Source organism: Cricetulus griseus, chromosome 4 (assembly GCF_003668045.3).
Source record: "Cricetulus griseus strain 17A/GY chromosome 4, alternate assembly CriGri-PICRH-1.0, whole genome shotgun sequence".
In the NCBI taxonomy this organism is placed as follows: Eukaryota; Metazoa; Chordata; class Mammalia; order Rodentia; family Cricetidae; genus Cricetulus; species Cricetulus griseus.
Window position 1 is genome coordinate 1335308 of NC_048597.1, and position 15883 is coordinate 1351190.

General features: G+C 46.7%; 1 protein-coding gene across 1 annotated transcript in view; it reads left to right on the forward strand.

Moving 5' to 3' along the window:
* Positions 1–15883, forward strand: part of Dscam (DS cell adhesion molecule) — a 504817-nt gene that overhangs the window by 414441 nt on the left and 74493 nt on the right. The window contains exons 19-20 of the mRNA XM_035443441.1: positions 3827–3982; positions 8405–8538. Coding sequence (XP_035299332.1) covers positions 3827–3982; positions 8405–8538 — 290 coding nt within the window. The remainder of the gene's footprint in view (positions 1–3826; positions 3983–8404; positions 8539–15883) is intronic.

Consider the following 15883-nt stretch of genomic DNA (forward strand, 5'->3'; position numbering starts at 1 on the left):
TTGAAGCAAACTAAAAAAATAGCAGTTGGGAAAATTAGACATTTCAGTATTTTCTAAATTGTGAGTGTCTATGTCAAAACTGAAGGCATCTTCAACCATAAATCTCTATTTGGAATGTTATACATAACATGTACCCTTAAACATCACTCCTTTATTATCCAAATAGATCTACTATAGTCCCTATAGTAAAAGTATGTGAGAGCTCCGGGAAAAATGCCACAACACCCAAGAAGCATGTAATTGTCCCCATGAGGAGCCATTAAACCCAAAACCCCAGTTTAGACAGTGCACACATCTTTCCTGGATGCTCCCATGCCTTGGCCCCTGTACCTGTCATGCCTCCATCTTCCTGCTTCCCTTCTTCCTGTCCCTCACTTCCTGTCCCCTCTCTCTCCACCCCTCACTTTGCACCTCCTCCCTTCCTGCCTCTCACTTCCTATCCCCTTGTATCCTGCCTTCTTTCTTCCTGCCTCTCCTCTGCCTGGATATAGACTCCATTTCTTGCCTTCCTCTGAGTTGGGTAAAAAGCTCAGATACTAGAGTCTATAGTTCCTCTGCTCAGGACCACTGGGTCTGTTCCTCTCAGCAGGTCCCATCCCCAAACAATAAGGGACATACTGAGCCTCACAGCTGCAGATGGCTCCACTGTTGCCATCGGATTAAGAAGTGAAGGCACAATAGCAAATGCTACCTTCTGCTGAGTCACTGCCAGTGTGTGACCCTCAACTGTGCCTATTCTAAGAGATGTGTTTCCAGAACTGACTGCCAGGCCTGGTTCCTTTTGGAGTGGAGTCTCACACTTCCCACACTACCCTGCATGGAGACACAGCCTAGAGAGACTAACATATCAAATCCACAGCAGAACAAATTAATTGAACATCTCTTAGGCTGAGCTTGTGAAATGAGAGAGAGTAGGGCTTTCTCAAGAGACTCTGGACTGATGAACAGGGGCTGGACACTAATGCACGTGGACCAAGCCAGCAGAGGCTACCCACAAAAACAAAAGAGTTGACAACTACAGTCTTCACACAAATCAAGCTTTAGAAATCATAGCATTGTTACAAGATTTCCCACCCAGTTCTGCAGCTGCTTTTCAGCCCTGAATAAATACACAGATGCTTTATTAGTTATAAAACTGTTGGTCATTGGCCAGGGCTTATTGGCTAGCTCTGTCTTAATTTTTAACCCATTTCTGGTAATCTAAGTATTTCCATGTGGTCTTATCTTACCAGAGAACTCCTCATGTGTCCTCTCTTCCCGGGCTCACATGGTGGCTCTGTCTGCCTACACTTCCCAGAATTCTTCTCCTCTGGTAGCCCCACCTATCCTTCGTGCCTGGCCACTAGCCACACAGTATTTTATTCATCAACACTATAGTTACTACACAACACATATGTCATAACCCAGCACACAACATACACTTTTCACAGGCATTACATGGACACTATACACATGCTGTTCACATAAACCACATGTCATAATCTCAAAGCAGGTGGCTGCTGACATCTGACCCTCTGTGTGGGATGCTGATGGACAATGTGCTGCAATGACCCAGACAGCCAAAGCTACTGGATAACACATTCATCTAACCCCATCTCCCTGTGTTTACCAAGTGTCCGAGACCCAGTATCCAAGATTGTGTGCCATAGATATGAGGCCATTCAGCCTGACTCTACAGTCCAAGCTCTCAGGGATCCTAGCCTTGTCCTGGCAAGGTATCGCTTTTCTGTCCTTAGCTCGCTGCCTGTCAAATGATGAGTGTGGAGTTGTGAACTGCTAAGCTGGCTTGGTTTGTCCATCTTGGTCCTACGGGCAGTGTTGGTACCTGAGGAAGCTGGCCTGGCATGTCCCCACCTCCATTGAGACAGGAGATCAGGAACACAGCTCTTAATACTTTGGGGACATATCAAAGGTGTCCTTCACTGAGCCAGCTACCCAGCAAGTGTCTGCTGGGCCCCTGCTTCTCACCTCACCTTAGTAAGATGGCTGTCACGTAGTACCAACCACCCTGCTCACAGGCCCTGAGCCCCAGGAGAGCAGACCCCAGGCCTCCTTCTGCTCTGCCACTGCCTCTGGAAGTGACTGGCTTCTATTGGAAACTCGGGGCCTCACAACTGTGTAGACACTTGCTGCATCATTTCACTTGCTCTCATTTGCCATGTGCCTTCTGCCTGGGGTAGAGGCATGGTGTTCCACCTCTGAGGAGCACTCTTGGATCCCACTCAGGAGAGGAAGGCAGATTTAGCACAAGCATCGCCTGTCACTTCAGCAGTAACACAGAGAAGAGTTCGCTCAGGGTAAAATGGGGACTGAGCTGAGCCACACAGATCAGCTCCAATGCAAGTCTCATTTAAAGGTTTGTTCAGTCATATTGAGGCAGCACACACAGTCAAGAATGCCTCAATATGGCTGAACCAATACATCTTAAAACCCTGGTATACACACCCCTTGAGAAAGCCCTCCTTCATCCGGCCAAACTGCTCGTCTTTTACCCCTCACAGTCACTGCTTCTTTTGTTTACCAAGGTGTAGGTTTAGTTGCAGAAGCCAACCGAGTGCTGGGGATCTTATGGATACCTAGGTGACTGCAGTCAGTGATGTAGGGTAGAGACGGAATTTTCCTGCGGTGTGCATCTTAGCTCAGATATTTGAGATTAGCTTGCATTTCTAAAATCTGAATATGCTACAGTAGAACTTAAAATATATATATAAATGATGAACTTGTGAGATGGTTCGGTTGTTGAAGCACCCACCACATAAGTGTGAGGACCAGAATTCAGATCCCCATAACCAATGTAATGCCACATGGCATAATGACCTACCTGTAATTTTACTCTTAGAAGGCAGAAACAGAGATCTCCTAGGCAACCTGGCAAGCAAGGCCAGGCATATCAATCAGTGAGTTCTGGGTTTGATTGAGCAATCCTGCCTCAATGAGTAAGATGGAGGCATGAGCAATGATGATTCACAACATCAAAACATACATGTGCATGTGTACCCATACATGTGTGCACCTATACACATGCAAAATATGTTTCTCAGTCTGATTTTTATTGTTGGGTTAAAACACACCAATGAACAGCAACTTGGGGAGGACAAGGTTGAGTTCTGCTTACAGCTTGTAAGCCCACCATGAAGGGAAGTCAGGTCAGAGCCTCAAGGCAGGAACACTGCCTACTACTGGCTTGTTCTTCATGACTTTGTTCAGCCTGTTTCCTTAGATACACAGGGCCATTTGCCTCGTATGGCACCACCCACAGTGGCTCTGTCCCTCCCACATCGATCATTCATAAAGCAATGTCCCACAAACATGCCCATAGACTAATCTGATGAAGGTATTCTCTCAACTAGCATCCCAGATGATGCTAGCTGTGTCAAGCTGGCAAAAGATTGACCAACACACGCATGCACACATGCGTGCTTGCACACACACATAGATATATGGAATCCTCACCTAGTAGAAGTTTCTCTGTGAATAGTAGAAGGTTCTCGGTGAAGTATTTGGAGACAGCTCGCTGGTGAGAGGCACACAGCACTGTTTGCTGACATGAGGCCTTCCAAGAGTGGCACCATGATGCTGGAATTTGATTTACCGAGTGAATTGCTGTTTTTCCAGATCTGTTTTCTGTTTTTGTTTAGTTGTCTTTTCAGACATTTTGATTATTTTATTATAGGTGGTTATTTTTCTTGCAAACAGTATATGGCGGTGGTGTCTTGTGACACTTCTGCCCAGCTCCTTCCTGTTCTTTGTGTAACAGGTAGAAGGTCAGCCAGGGAGTGCGACAGGCTTGGTAATGAGGTCCTGTCTTTTGGTTTTTGTTCTCCAGAGCTGGGCGAGATTAGGAACGTCACCACCACGCAGCCTTCCTTGGAGTTGGATGGACTAGAGAAATACACCAACTACAGTATCCAGGTGCTGGCCTTCACCCGTGCAGGGGATGGCGTCCGAAGTGAGCAGATCTTCACTCGCACCAAAGAGGATGGTGAGACATAGTGTGGCCACTGAGTGGGAAGCTCAGATCCTAAACAACCCGGGACACACTGGTCTCATGCCTGTGCAGAAGTCATGGCTGAAGGCAAATCAGAGGGCTTGCCCTGGGCCTTTGCCCAACAGTCTACTCTTGAGCTCATTTATTTGTCTTCACTGCCTTTCTGCATAGCCCGGCATGAGTCAGGCCCTCCACCTCCAACTAACTACCTTGCTTGATGTAACCATTGATTGATCCTGCTTCCCGTAAATACTTCCCAGCCTTTCCTCCCTCATCCCACCCCCTTTTCTACCTCTGTCCCTTCCTATTTCCCCCTTTCTTCTCCTCTTCCTCTATGTTTCTTTGTTTTATCAGTCTTGTTTGTCTGTTTCAATCACAACCACCTTTTATCCCAGGGCTCCCATGCTTGCTTCGTGTTTTGTGCCTTGTTCAGATAACTCTAGTTACTACCAGGGTCAGCTCTTTGGCTTAAAAATTACAGACTGGCCCAAGTCTCGCTCCACATAAATTGGATCCCTTTGGAAAGGCTCTGGACTTCAAGGCTTTGTGGCTTTTTTTTTTTTTTATGAATTCGTATGAGGATTCATGCTGACTAAGTAGGTCTTAACTCCCCTCTGGCTCTAGACCAGCTGCTCCACATAGGCCATCCTGCAGTTTTCTTTATTTTGAGGGAAACTCCTTGTGTCCTTGTCAGAGCTGTTTGAGGAGCCGTTTAGGCTTTCTTGCACAGCAGAGCAGTGGTGAGAAAGGCAGTGTTGGATAAAGGAAGAAGCAAGCAGTGTCAATGGATGACCAAGAAGCCTTCCAGAAGCACCCCACATAGGGTCATGCCAGACCCAGGCTGACCCAGGACCTGGCAGCACCCAAGTGCTGTGTAGACACGATCTGAACTTAGCCATCTTCCACCCCAGAGAGTGGGGCAGGTTAGGGAGGAGAGCCCTCGCTGTGGCCCATTACATCACCAGCTGGTACTGGGAGGTTTGATGTCTCTGCCCCCACCTGCATGGACCCCAAGCATGCTATTTTTCCATTCCAGCCCCCATATGTCCTAGAAGCAAAGCTTGAAACCCAGGTTTGGATGCAAGGAGGGGACCTCCTTCTCCTTCCCACCTCCTATCCTTCATGCCCATGATGACCAGACATCCAGAAAGTACCGTCACCTGCCTCCACTCCGCTCTCCCCTCAGGGAGCCAGGCACTGCTCTCTCTCCTACAATCTCATCCACCAACCCCCTCATGGTGTTCTACCAACTCTCCAGGCCTCCTCACATTGAGGCATCTTCTACACACATGTCAGTCCTCACTTCCCTTTAGTTTTTATAGAACACGAGGGCCATTCTTCCCAAGAATATGCAGCCATTGCTGAGTTCTACCCAGTGACGTCGGATCATTCCAGGAAATCTAAAGTCACAATGCAGTGCCTTTTGGAAGCCACCCTTCTTGTCGTGAGCTATCCACAAAGCTAAGTCCTGAATGAGAAGAGCTGTTGTTTAATTGTAAAATGTGGCAGAGGGCTGTGTGGATGCTGGTGTTGTTGCCCAGCTGCCCACAAGACTTAGAGCAATTTACTTTCTTAGAACAACAGGGGACCAAGTTGCTGCATCCCTCAGACCATACTGATGCTTGTATGAAAAGGGAAGTGAAGTAGCCAAGCCTCAAGCTGACATGCAGAAGGCTGCTGCCCCTCACAACTTATGTCATTCTTTGCACTACCCTCCCTCAGAGCATGGTGAAATCGTCCTTTCCATCACTGATGATGATACAAATATCTCTATTATTTATTTAAGAAGGAAATTGATCTGTAACATGAAATTAGACATGAGCATTTTTCAGGAGAATGTATGGAAATCCAATAAAAAGGGAAGGCCTCCCCAGCCATCGACTGGAAATTTGGGATCAATTTTTAATTAATCATCCAGTCTTAGAAACTGTAGTTTGCTACCTCAGTACTTGACCCTGAGGCCTAACGTCTAATCTGCATTTATATCTGGTTCAGGCAGTGTATGTCGATGTGATTGACTTGTAGGTGACTCTACAGATCCCATGGAGGAGGTAGGGAATCCCCCTCACCCCCAGTGCTGTGGACAAAGGGAACTCAGAACTGAATGTCAGTATTTATTTAGGATAAGCTGGCATTTTTGAAGTGAAATGGAGCAGAGACTGGATAGAAAGAGATTTCATAATTTAGAAATGACAAGTGTCTTAGTTTGCTTTCTGTTGCTGTGACCAAAACACTAACAAGGGCGGGGAAAGGGTTTATCTCAGTGTCCACATCACATCCCATCAGTGAGGGAAAGTCAGGGCAGGAACTGAAAGCAGGAGCCTGGAGGCAGGAGCTGATGCCAAAGCCATGGAGAGTGCTGCTTGCTCCTCCTGGCTTGCTCAGCTAGGCCTACCTTCCCAGGATGGCACTGTTTACAGTAGGCTGAATGTCCTACATCAATCATTGATAAAAAAAAAAAAAATGCTCTACAGACAATCTGATGGAGGGAGTTTCCTACAGACAATCTGATGGAGGCAAGTTGACAAAACACTAACCAGCATAGCAGGTGCTTGCCATTGGATGACTAATATAAGCAGGTATTTATACAGTGAGGAAAACTCTCCTGCCAGTTCTCTGTCCGTAAAGATTCTTGGGCTCATAGACATGTTCTCAGGCCTGTGGTCAGATCCAAAGGCCCAAGCATAGAAGTCTCAGATCCATAAGCTGTAGTGCTGTGTCCATGGCCATTACCTTGAGAATTGTTGAGTTTTTAGATTTCTCAGAACCCTTAGCTCAATAAAAACACACAGATTTGTCATTGTCAGGAGAGCATATGAGCTGATTTGCTACGCAGCTTTATTCTCTTGAGCCCAATGAATTCTGAATTCTAAAACACTGATCGAATCTTAATATCATTTTATTTGCCCAAACTATAACCTAAGCATAGCCATGCAAGGAAAGAGCACAAACAAAGCACGATCTATTAATTTTCAGTAGCTATTTCCACTCCAAGGCGTGCACTAAACTCAACCTCCATCCCTTTATGAAAAGCACACATAGTGTATGTATACACAGAACCAGCTCTGTTTACATTTAAATATTTACCGAGCGTGTCATTAATGCATGTGAGTCTCTGAGGCCAACGGTAGGTGGAAAGTGTGATCTCTGCATCCACCCTGTAGCATCACAGCAGCTTCTCCCTAGTGAGTTATCTAAAGGTAAAGCTGAATGAGGGTAAAAGAAATGCACATTGCAATCTGCAGACCCCTTGGCCACTGTTTCCTGAGCTTTGTATAGCCTGAGAAGTGTTGAGAGCATATTAGTTGCTTTTCTGTTGTTGTGAGAAAACCCACCGACAAAAGCAACTTCAGGAAGGAAGCTGGCTGGTCGCACGGCTTCCTCACACAAGAAGCAAAGAGCGAGAACAGAAAGTGAGTAAGGTTGCAAACTCTCAACATGCTACCCCCCTTCAGTGATGCACTTTCTCCTCCAGGAAGCCTGCCCCTCCTAAACATCCCATAACTTCCTAAACAGCTACTGAGAACCAAGTGTTCAAACAAGGAGCCTTTAGAGGAATTTCTCATTCAAACCACACAGAGAATATGGCTATGTGTGACTGTATCTTAGTGAACCCAAAGATGATGGTGTGTGTGTGTGTGTGTGTGTGTGTGTGTGTGTGTGTGTGTATGCATGTGTTGCAGGTGTGTGTGTGTGTGTGCATGCATGTGTGTGTGAGTGCATGTGTGTATGTGTGTGCGAGCATATCCATGTGTGTTCACACGATCACCAGCCATGCAGCCCTTCAATAGGTACTGGAGGTTTTGTGCCCTGTGAGTACATCAGTCCTTCCTAGAGTTCTAGTACCTCAGAAAATAGGGATGTACCCTGTGTAGTAGGTATAAGCCAATAGCACAACAGCCTTGTGTGTTCTTTGCATCCTGTCATACCCCTCACCCTCATCTCCACCCCCCACCCCTGCTCTCACCCTTGCCCTCACCCCTTAACCCTCACCCCTCACCCCCTCTCATCCCCACCCTCTCTCCACACCCCTCACAGCAATGCAGTTCAGGCAGTTGAGGACAGGAAGATTCTGACTTCACAGAACTCTGATATCCAGTGTCGGACCCCAACCCCTCTTTTAAAGGATCCCAGCCCATCTGTCAGCTCTTATATTCTTTTCATCCTGTCTTTTCCAATTTCCCATCACTGAGCATTCAACAGGGCCTTGCCGTTTTAAAGATCCTGTTTCCAAATACAGTGATATCTGGAATCATCAGTGTCGATGTGGGAACACCCTGGGACCTTTGACACTGGTCCTCAAAGAGCTGAGGAGGGAGAGGGTCTGGGCCATCAGACAGTCCCTGGGGAGGAGCTACCCCTGGGCAGCCATTGGAGGCTCCATTTCACCCTGTGACTAACCCTGGACTTTTCTAGTTCCAGGTCCTCCTGCTGGCGTCAAGGCAGCCGCAGCCTCAGCCTCCATGGTCTTCGTGTCCTGGCTGCCCCCGCTCAAGCTGAATGGCATCATTCGGAAGTACACAGTGTTCTGCTCCCACCCCTACCCCACAGTAAGTTGGTGTACGGTTAACCAAGTGCTTTTCCAGCCTCTTCCAGAGCCTCATGGAGGATGTGCTTTCCTCTTGTCTCCCTCCTACTTGTCCTTCTTGGTGTTTTTTCTGGTTGTGTTGTCTCCACATGCAAAGCAAAGTCCTCATTTACACCTCACTCCACAAGAGCCCTGCATCATTACATGGGATGCAGTTGCCTGGAGCCATTGTTTATCTGGCAGCTTTCCAGGCACAGTCCCCGGCTTATCAAAATCCGAGTGCAGAGGCCATAATTGCGCCTTAATTGATAGTCAGTGGACAGCACCTATTGATTGCACTGTTGGGCACCACATTAAATGCACTCCCTCCCTCCTTCCTTCTCCCCCACATGCTCCTGCCCACCCCTCTCCCCAGCCTACCCTACACTGAGGAGCAACAGAACCACCCCTGCTGTGCAAGGCGTGTCAGCCGGAACCTGTGCCCTCTGCAACAGCAGCAGCAGGCCTAGTGAAGGCTCCGGAAGTTGGAATCTGCACCATGTCAAACCTCGATACTTATTATCGCTACTGTTAGTACTGCCGAATAATAATTACCAATTTGAACTTTCTGTGGCCAGATACCAAGGCTTATCAGGAGAGAGGGAATTCTGGAGAAAAGAAAATATAAAACAGCACATTCAGATTTACAATGTTTTCAAGGAGATGTTAAGACAGTGTCAAAATGTAGGAATCATGTCTAACCCATCTTTGTAGCCCCTATTCTTGGCATAAAACTTAGAAACATGTAGCCAGGCTATGAGGGCGGTTCAGCTGTGTTTTCCACGTAAGCATGAGGGCCTGATTGTGGGTCCCCGGCACCCACAAAAAGAGCCAGGTATAGCAGCACAAGTAACTCCAGCTCTGGAGAGGCATAGGTGGGCATGTCTTTGGGACTTACTCGCCACCTAGTCTAGCTAGGTCTGTTTGCTACAGAGTCCTAGCGAGGTTTCTATTATCATGACAAGCACTTGGAGAGGAAAGTATCTGTTTGGGTTATACTTCCATGTCACTGTCCCTCACAGAGAGGAGTCAGAGCAGAAACTGAAGGCAGGTACCACTCCTTCTCCTTCTCAGTGTGACAACCCTAAGGATGGACCCTCTCTCAGCACAATCCTGTGTGACTGGCTTGTCTCACGAATCCAAATGTCCCAAGTTCCATCAATGTGGGAGGAGGTGTTAGAACTGCCTTCCTCTGTGAGACTGAACAATATCACCCAATTTATTCACGAATCTTTCATCAAAGTGCCACGTTTCCCAAATCCAAGGCCCGGTGTGCAGACAGTGTGTGAGTGGGTAGGAGCCACGGGCCTTGTGTATGGCCAGGTCAGCTGCAGCCCCTGCTGAGACAGCCATAGGTGTGTCTGTATGTACCAACAACCGCCTCTGCATGAAGTACAGGTTTAAATCCCCAACTGTCAGAGATGGATTCCAAACTGTCATCGGTATCTTTACCTGTCAAGTGAGCCACTGAGCCCTTCTCTCAAAACTCAGAGGAGGGAACGCCTGCTGTTGTAGTTCTCTATAAGGCCTGGGCATGAATAAGGATCCCTTGCCTCCACTGATTTTAGCATTGGTCCTAATGCGTCTCGAAATCTGTAAAAGAGAAGGCATTATCTCTGAGGGGCAGAATGCTCACCGTCCAATCAAATGACTTCCTTGTTTCCACTCATTCCCTCACCGCTCATTCATTCATCGATTTGCTGAAACTGTCAGCTTAGCTATTTTGACTCCTGAGAAGCTGAAGGACGCTGGCAGAGCTCAGAGAACATGCCAGCTTGACTCTCACTGCCTCAGACTGCTCCTCGCCTTGGAATGTGAATACAGCCCAGCTTCCTGATAGCTGCTCCTGGGATAGATGTGCCAGAGGGGGCACTAAGAATACACCACAGGGGCTGGAGAGATGGCTCTGCCAGTAGAGTTCTTGTAAAGCCCAAGGATACCAATTCAATCTCTGGAAGCTGTGTGAGAAGCTAGGCATGGTTATTCCATTTTCATGCAGTGTTAACCAGAAACATGCCTGTAAACCCTGTGATGTGTGGAGATGGGAAGATCCCCGGGGCTCACTGGCTGGCCAGCCAGCCTAACCAGCAAGTCTCAGGTTCTAGTGAAAGACCTTGTCTTGAGAAATCTTAAATGGACAGTGTACAGCACCTGAGGATTAACATTGGCCTACACACACACACACACACACACACACACACACACACACACACACACACACAGTAAACAGGAAGAGTTCTGTGCCCTGGACACGTGCACCAGCAGTCATAGAATGGAAGAGAAGGATTGTTACTGTCCCTTCATACATGAAGCATGGACTTCTTGACACCAGAACCTTCTCCAAAGTGACAGGAGACAGAACCTCTTGAGCTATTTCTGCACTGGTGTCGGTGGAGTTTTTCTTTTCCCACCAGGTCCCATCACTGCTTCAGCCCCAAATAAGCACTCAAATGCTATATTAGTTATTAAACTGTTGGCTGATACCTAGGGCTTCTTATTGGCTAGCTCTGTCTTAATTATTAACCCATTTCTATAAATCTATGTATTTCTATGTAGTCTTGGCTTAGGGGAGAATGCCCGGATCTGTTACTCCTTCCTCGGCTACATGGCAACTCTCTGCAGCTCCTCTCTGCCTCTCTCCCCAGCATCCTTCTCATTTCCTAGCCCTGTCTATCTTCCTGCCTCATTGGCCAAACAGTGTTTTATTCATCAACCAGTAAGAGAAACATATACACAGAAGGACATCACCCCATCACACTGGCCTTTGGTGATATTAATAAATACAAAAATCCAGGCTGGAAGGTGGCTGTGCAATTGAGAGAACATGCTGCCTTTTCAGGAGACCCAGGTTCAATTCCCAGCACCCCTGAGCTCCTACATGCACACGGTACACATTACACACCCCCAACACTCATATAAAATAATATGTAAAGGTGCTGTAGTGTATGCCTGCAATTCCAGTACCAGGGAGCCTGAGGTGGGAAAATCTTAAGTTCAAAACCAACCTGGGATGTATAGGAAGATATTGTCTCAAAAAAATGAGAAAAAGAGGAAAAAAATCTCACTACAGATACAAAACTATGATGGCTGCAAGGCACCAAGTTTTACAGGGAGGGCCAGGAATTCTGTGCTGTCTGTAGTAAACTGTGGGTGGCTTTGCTCCATCTCTACAGCCAAGCCTCTGCCTTACTGTGACTGTCTTAAGACTTGCTTGTTTCAAACAAAGATAATTAACCATGTCTTTATGGATCAGGGTCAGAGAGTGAACCCTTGTAAACATCACCTGCCGGTCCATTTTCATGCAGTGTTAACCAGAAACTAAATTATTGAAAAGAAAGCATTTTCCTATTTTTAGTTTCTCCCCTTAAGTCTTGGGTTTGGGTTTTTTTTTTAACTTTTTAACTTTTCATACAATGTACTTTGATTGTATTCTTTGACCTCCCCAGACTCCTCCAAGATTCTTAACACCTACAGAGAGAAGGGGGAGAGAGAGGGGGGAGAGAGAGAGGGAAATAGAGAGGGAGGGAAGGAGAGAGGGGGGAGAGAGGGAGAGAGGGAGGGAGGGGAGGAGAGAGGGAGAGAGGAGTCCTTTTGTGCTGGCCAGTACTCCTGGGCATGGGGCCTGCCCTGGACTATGGTTGGCATACCCAGTGACACTTCATTGAGGAAAACTAACATTTTCTCTAGCAGCAGCTGTCAGTAATCAACACCTTCCTGGTTTGGAGCAGGACTTTGTGCCTACCTCCTCTTCTCTGTGCAGGTCTTGTGTGTGCTGCTGCAATTTCTTTGAACTTCATATGTGCATCAACCTTGCTGTGTCTAAAGACACTGTTTCCTTGGAGTCCCCCACACACACCTGTGCTCTGGCCCTTACAGTCTTCCTTCCTGTCCCACAGAGATCTCTGAACCTTGAAGGGAGGAATTTGATAAGGACTGTCCATTTAGGGCTGAGAGCTCCAAAGTTTCTCACTCCCTGAACATTGTCCAGTTGTAGTCTCCGGATTATCGTAACTATAAGAACCTGAGGCAGTTGAACAATCCAGTGATCTATGGGTACAACAATATTTAGAAATTGTTTCATTGTTATGTTAATTTAGCAGAATAGTAGTAGGTTTTCACCTAGGGCTCATGATATATCTAGTCTTAGGTTCTTGGCCTCTATTGACAGTGTCAGATGTAGGTTCCATCGTATAAAGTGAACCCTAAATCCATTTTTTAAAAATGGTTTGTTATTCCCATGACATTTGTACCACTATTGGATCAGTAAGAATACCTCACAGTCATGTTGCTCTTGTAGCTCACAGAGTTCGTATCTGGGTGAGATTTATTATTGCTTTTCTCCTCCGGTGGCATGTGTAGCAACTTCCAGCACTATAAACCCTAGTCACAAAATGTAATACTCATTTTCTTTTGGAAACACGAACATTTCTGCTATGTGTAATGATGACCAGCAGAGGGCAGCACAAGCTCTAGTCATATTTCTTGTGCATCAATCTGTAGTGGTTTTTTGGTTGTTTTTTTTTCCCCATCTTTGAAATGATTTCATAGTTGAATGTAGAGCATGGGAAGATAAATCAGGACATGGAGTGCCCTCTAATTTGATGAGTCCCTTGATGCAGCTCTTCAGTGATGCCCCACCACAAGATCCCAAGAGGAGCTTCCTTTCTCGATAAGACCTTAAAGGACCTTTATGGTTGTCAGCTTGGTGTTTTTGTGGGACTCCTAACAGTGGGGAATAAGGGTGTCTCTGACTCTTTCATCTGCTCTTAGGATGCTTTTCCTCCCTCTGGGTTGCCTGGCCCAGCCTTGATTGATAAGAGGGTTTATGCTTCGTCTTACTGTGTCTTGTCTTACTGTGTCCAGCGGATGTCCCTGAAAGGAAATGGAAGGAAAGTAGATCTGTGGGAGAGGGGATTGGGGTGGTAGGAGGAGCGGAGGGAGGAGAAACTGCAGTCAGGATGTATTAAAAACAAAAACTAAATTAAAAAAAAAAAAACTCTCAAAAGAAGTTTCAGACATAAGATGTTGCCCGCTTCCTGCAGGCGAAAGGTGTGCTACACACATTGCTGAGGGAGCCAGTGCCAGCCATCTTCTCCAGTTGACTCCAGACAGTGAGGTTCCCCCCACTCTGGTGCCTCCACTGAGCTGTGAGCAGGGTTCTAGGCAGCGAAGAACGAAGAATGGGATTGCCACTGTTGTTGTTTTGCTGCTTCCGGCGACGAAACATCAACCACAAAACTCATCAAACCCACATGGAGTTTATTGGGAAAGGGAGCGAAGGGAGGGGTAGGTGTTGGCCAACTGGGAACAGAGATAGAAGGGAAGAGAAAGAGGTAAAGAGACACAGAGACAGAGAGACACACAGAGAGGACAGGAGAGAAGAGGGAGACAGGAAAAGTCCGGTCTGCCCCAGGGGAACAGCAGGAAAGAGAGGAGCAGGCAGAAAAGACCGTTAAGTGGGCGGGGTCTTTCACTTAAAGGGGTCCTTTGTATCTCCATGGAACCCTGGGCTGACCAGGAAACTGCCTGGGTACATTCTGCCAGGTGACAGGGACAGGCCAGCATAACGCCTGAATCCTTCCAGCCATCAGGTCCCAGCCTTCCTAAGACAGCACTGCATATAGCAACTGTGGCTGAAGACAGATGGCATCTAAGTGTCCTCTGAGCTGATGGTGATGCCGTTGCCAAGGTCACTGGGCTTGCAGTAGAACCCCACCCCTGTTTCCCATGCCCTCCCAGCTTTACTGAGTTTAGTGCTCTCAAGTGTAGGTGTGTCCTAGAATTCTCTCTCTTACCCCTTTCCCTGCTCTTTCCTATCTCCTGGCATCATTGGCTCTGTTCTCACAATTTTAACTATCACCTGAAGCTAAGTTCACATTTTTGTCTCCAGCCCTGGCAAGCTTTTAAAAATAGTGTTTTATTAATTCCTGGGGAATTATGTATAAGGTATTTTGATCATATTCACTCCCCCACCCAACTCCTTCCAGATTCACTCTCTTGCTCCCTGCCAACCCAACCTCCTGTCCTCATTTTTGGGTCCCATTGAGTCCAGTTTCTGCTGCAGATAACTCTCGGGTGTGGGTCCACCCCCTACAGCAGTGGTCCTTAACCTTCCTCATGCTTCAACCCTTAAATACAATTCTTCACATCGTGGTGGCCCCAGCCCTAAAATTATTTTCATTGTTACTTCATAATGGTAACTTTGCTGCTGTTATGACTTATGTAATGCAAGTATTTTTTTGTCAACAGAAGTTTGCCAAAGGTATCTGGACCCACAGGTTGAGAACTGCTGCCTTAGAGTGTGACCTACCTACCAGGGGCCCCCATCTTTAACAAAAACTGACTCTCCCTCTCCCAGCAACTACCAGTGTGTCACGTCCCCCTCCATGTGCTAGGGTTTTGTCTGGCTTGGGTTGCACGCTGTCCCAAATGCAATGAATTCATAAGGGCAACTGTCATGTCATGTCCGGAAAACATGGTTTTGTTGCAATTGTCCATGTCCTCTGACTTTTAAAGTCTTTCTGCTCTCCTCTTCCTTGAGGATCCGTGAGCCTTGGGAGAGAGGAGTTTAACATAGACATCCCCTGTAGGGCTAGCTTTCTGTAGTCTCTCATCATCCCCATGTTGTCCGGTTGTGTGTCCCTGTGTTGATAATCATCTACTTCAAGAAGATACTTCTCTGATGAAAGTTGAGAGGTGTATTGATCTACAAGTATAACAATAAGCCATTAGGAATCCAATACTATGCTAATTTATCAGTATAATAGTAGTAGGTACCCCCACCCATGGCATGTGACATACCAGCCACAGAATCTTGGCCCCCTAACAGTGCCAGATCTGGGGTCCATCTTATGGAGCACTAAGTCCTATTCATTTTATTTCCTAGCACCTATGTCTTGAGAGAGAGTCTACCTGTATGCCACATCCAATATGCCCAGACTCATCCTCACCCCTCCGTTTCCATTTTCTAGGGTTGCTAATGCTCCAACCATGTTATTATCTTCTGACTAGTGTCCAGACTTAGATTTGATGCCTTGTCTATTTACTCCTTATCAGATTGGCTGATTACCAAATCTTTTATTCATCTGTTCAACAAATACAAAAACAACTAGAACACAACTCTACACAAAGCACTGAGCCAGGCTCAGCCCTACCGTACCTGGCTTTTCCCCTGACAGTGGGTTTCAGTTTCACTGTTCTATGACTTTGACCTTGTGCTTTAGTGTGTGTGGTAGTTGGATTGAGAATGGCCACCATAGGCTCATATATTTTAATGCTAGGTCCCAGTTGGTTGGATTATTTTGGGAAGGATCAGTAGGTGTGGCCTT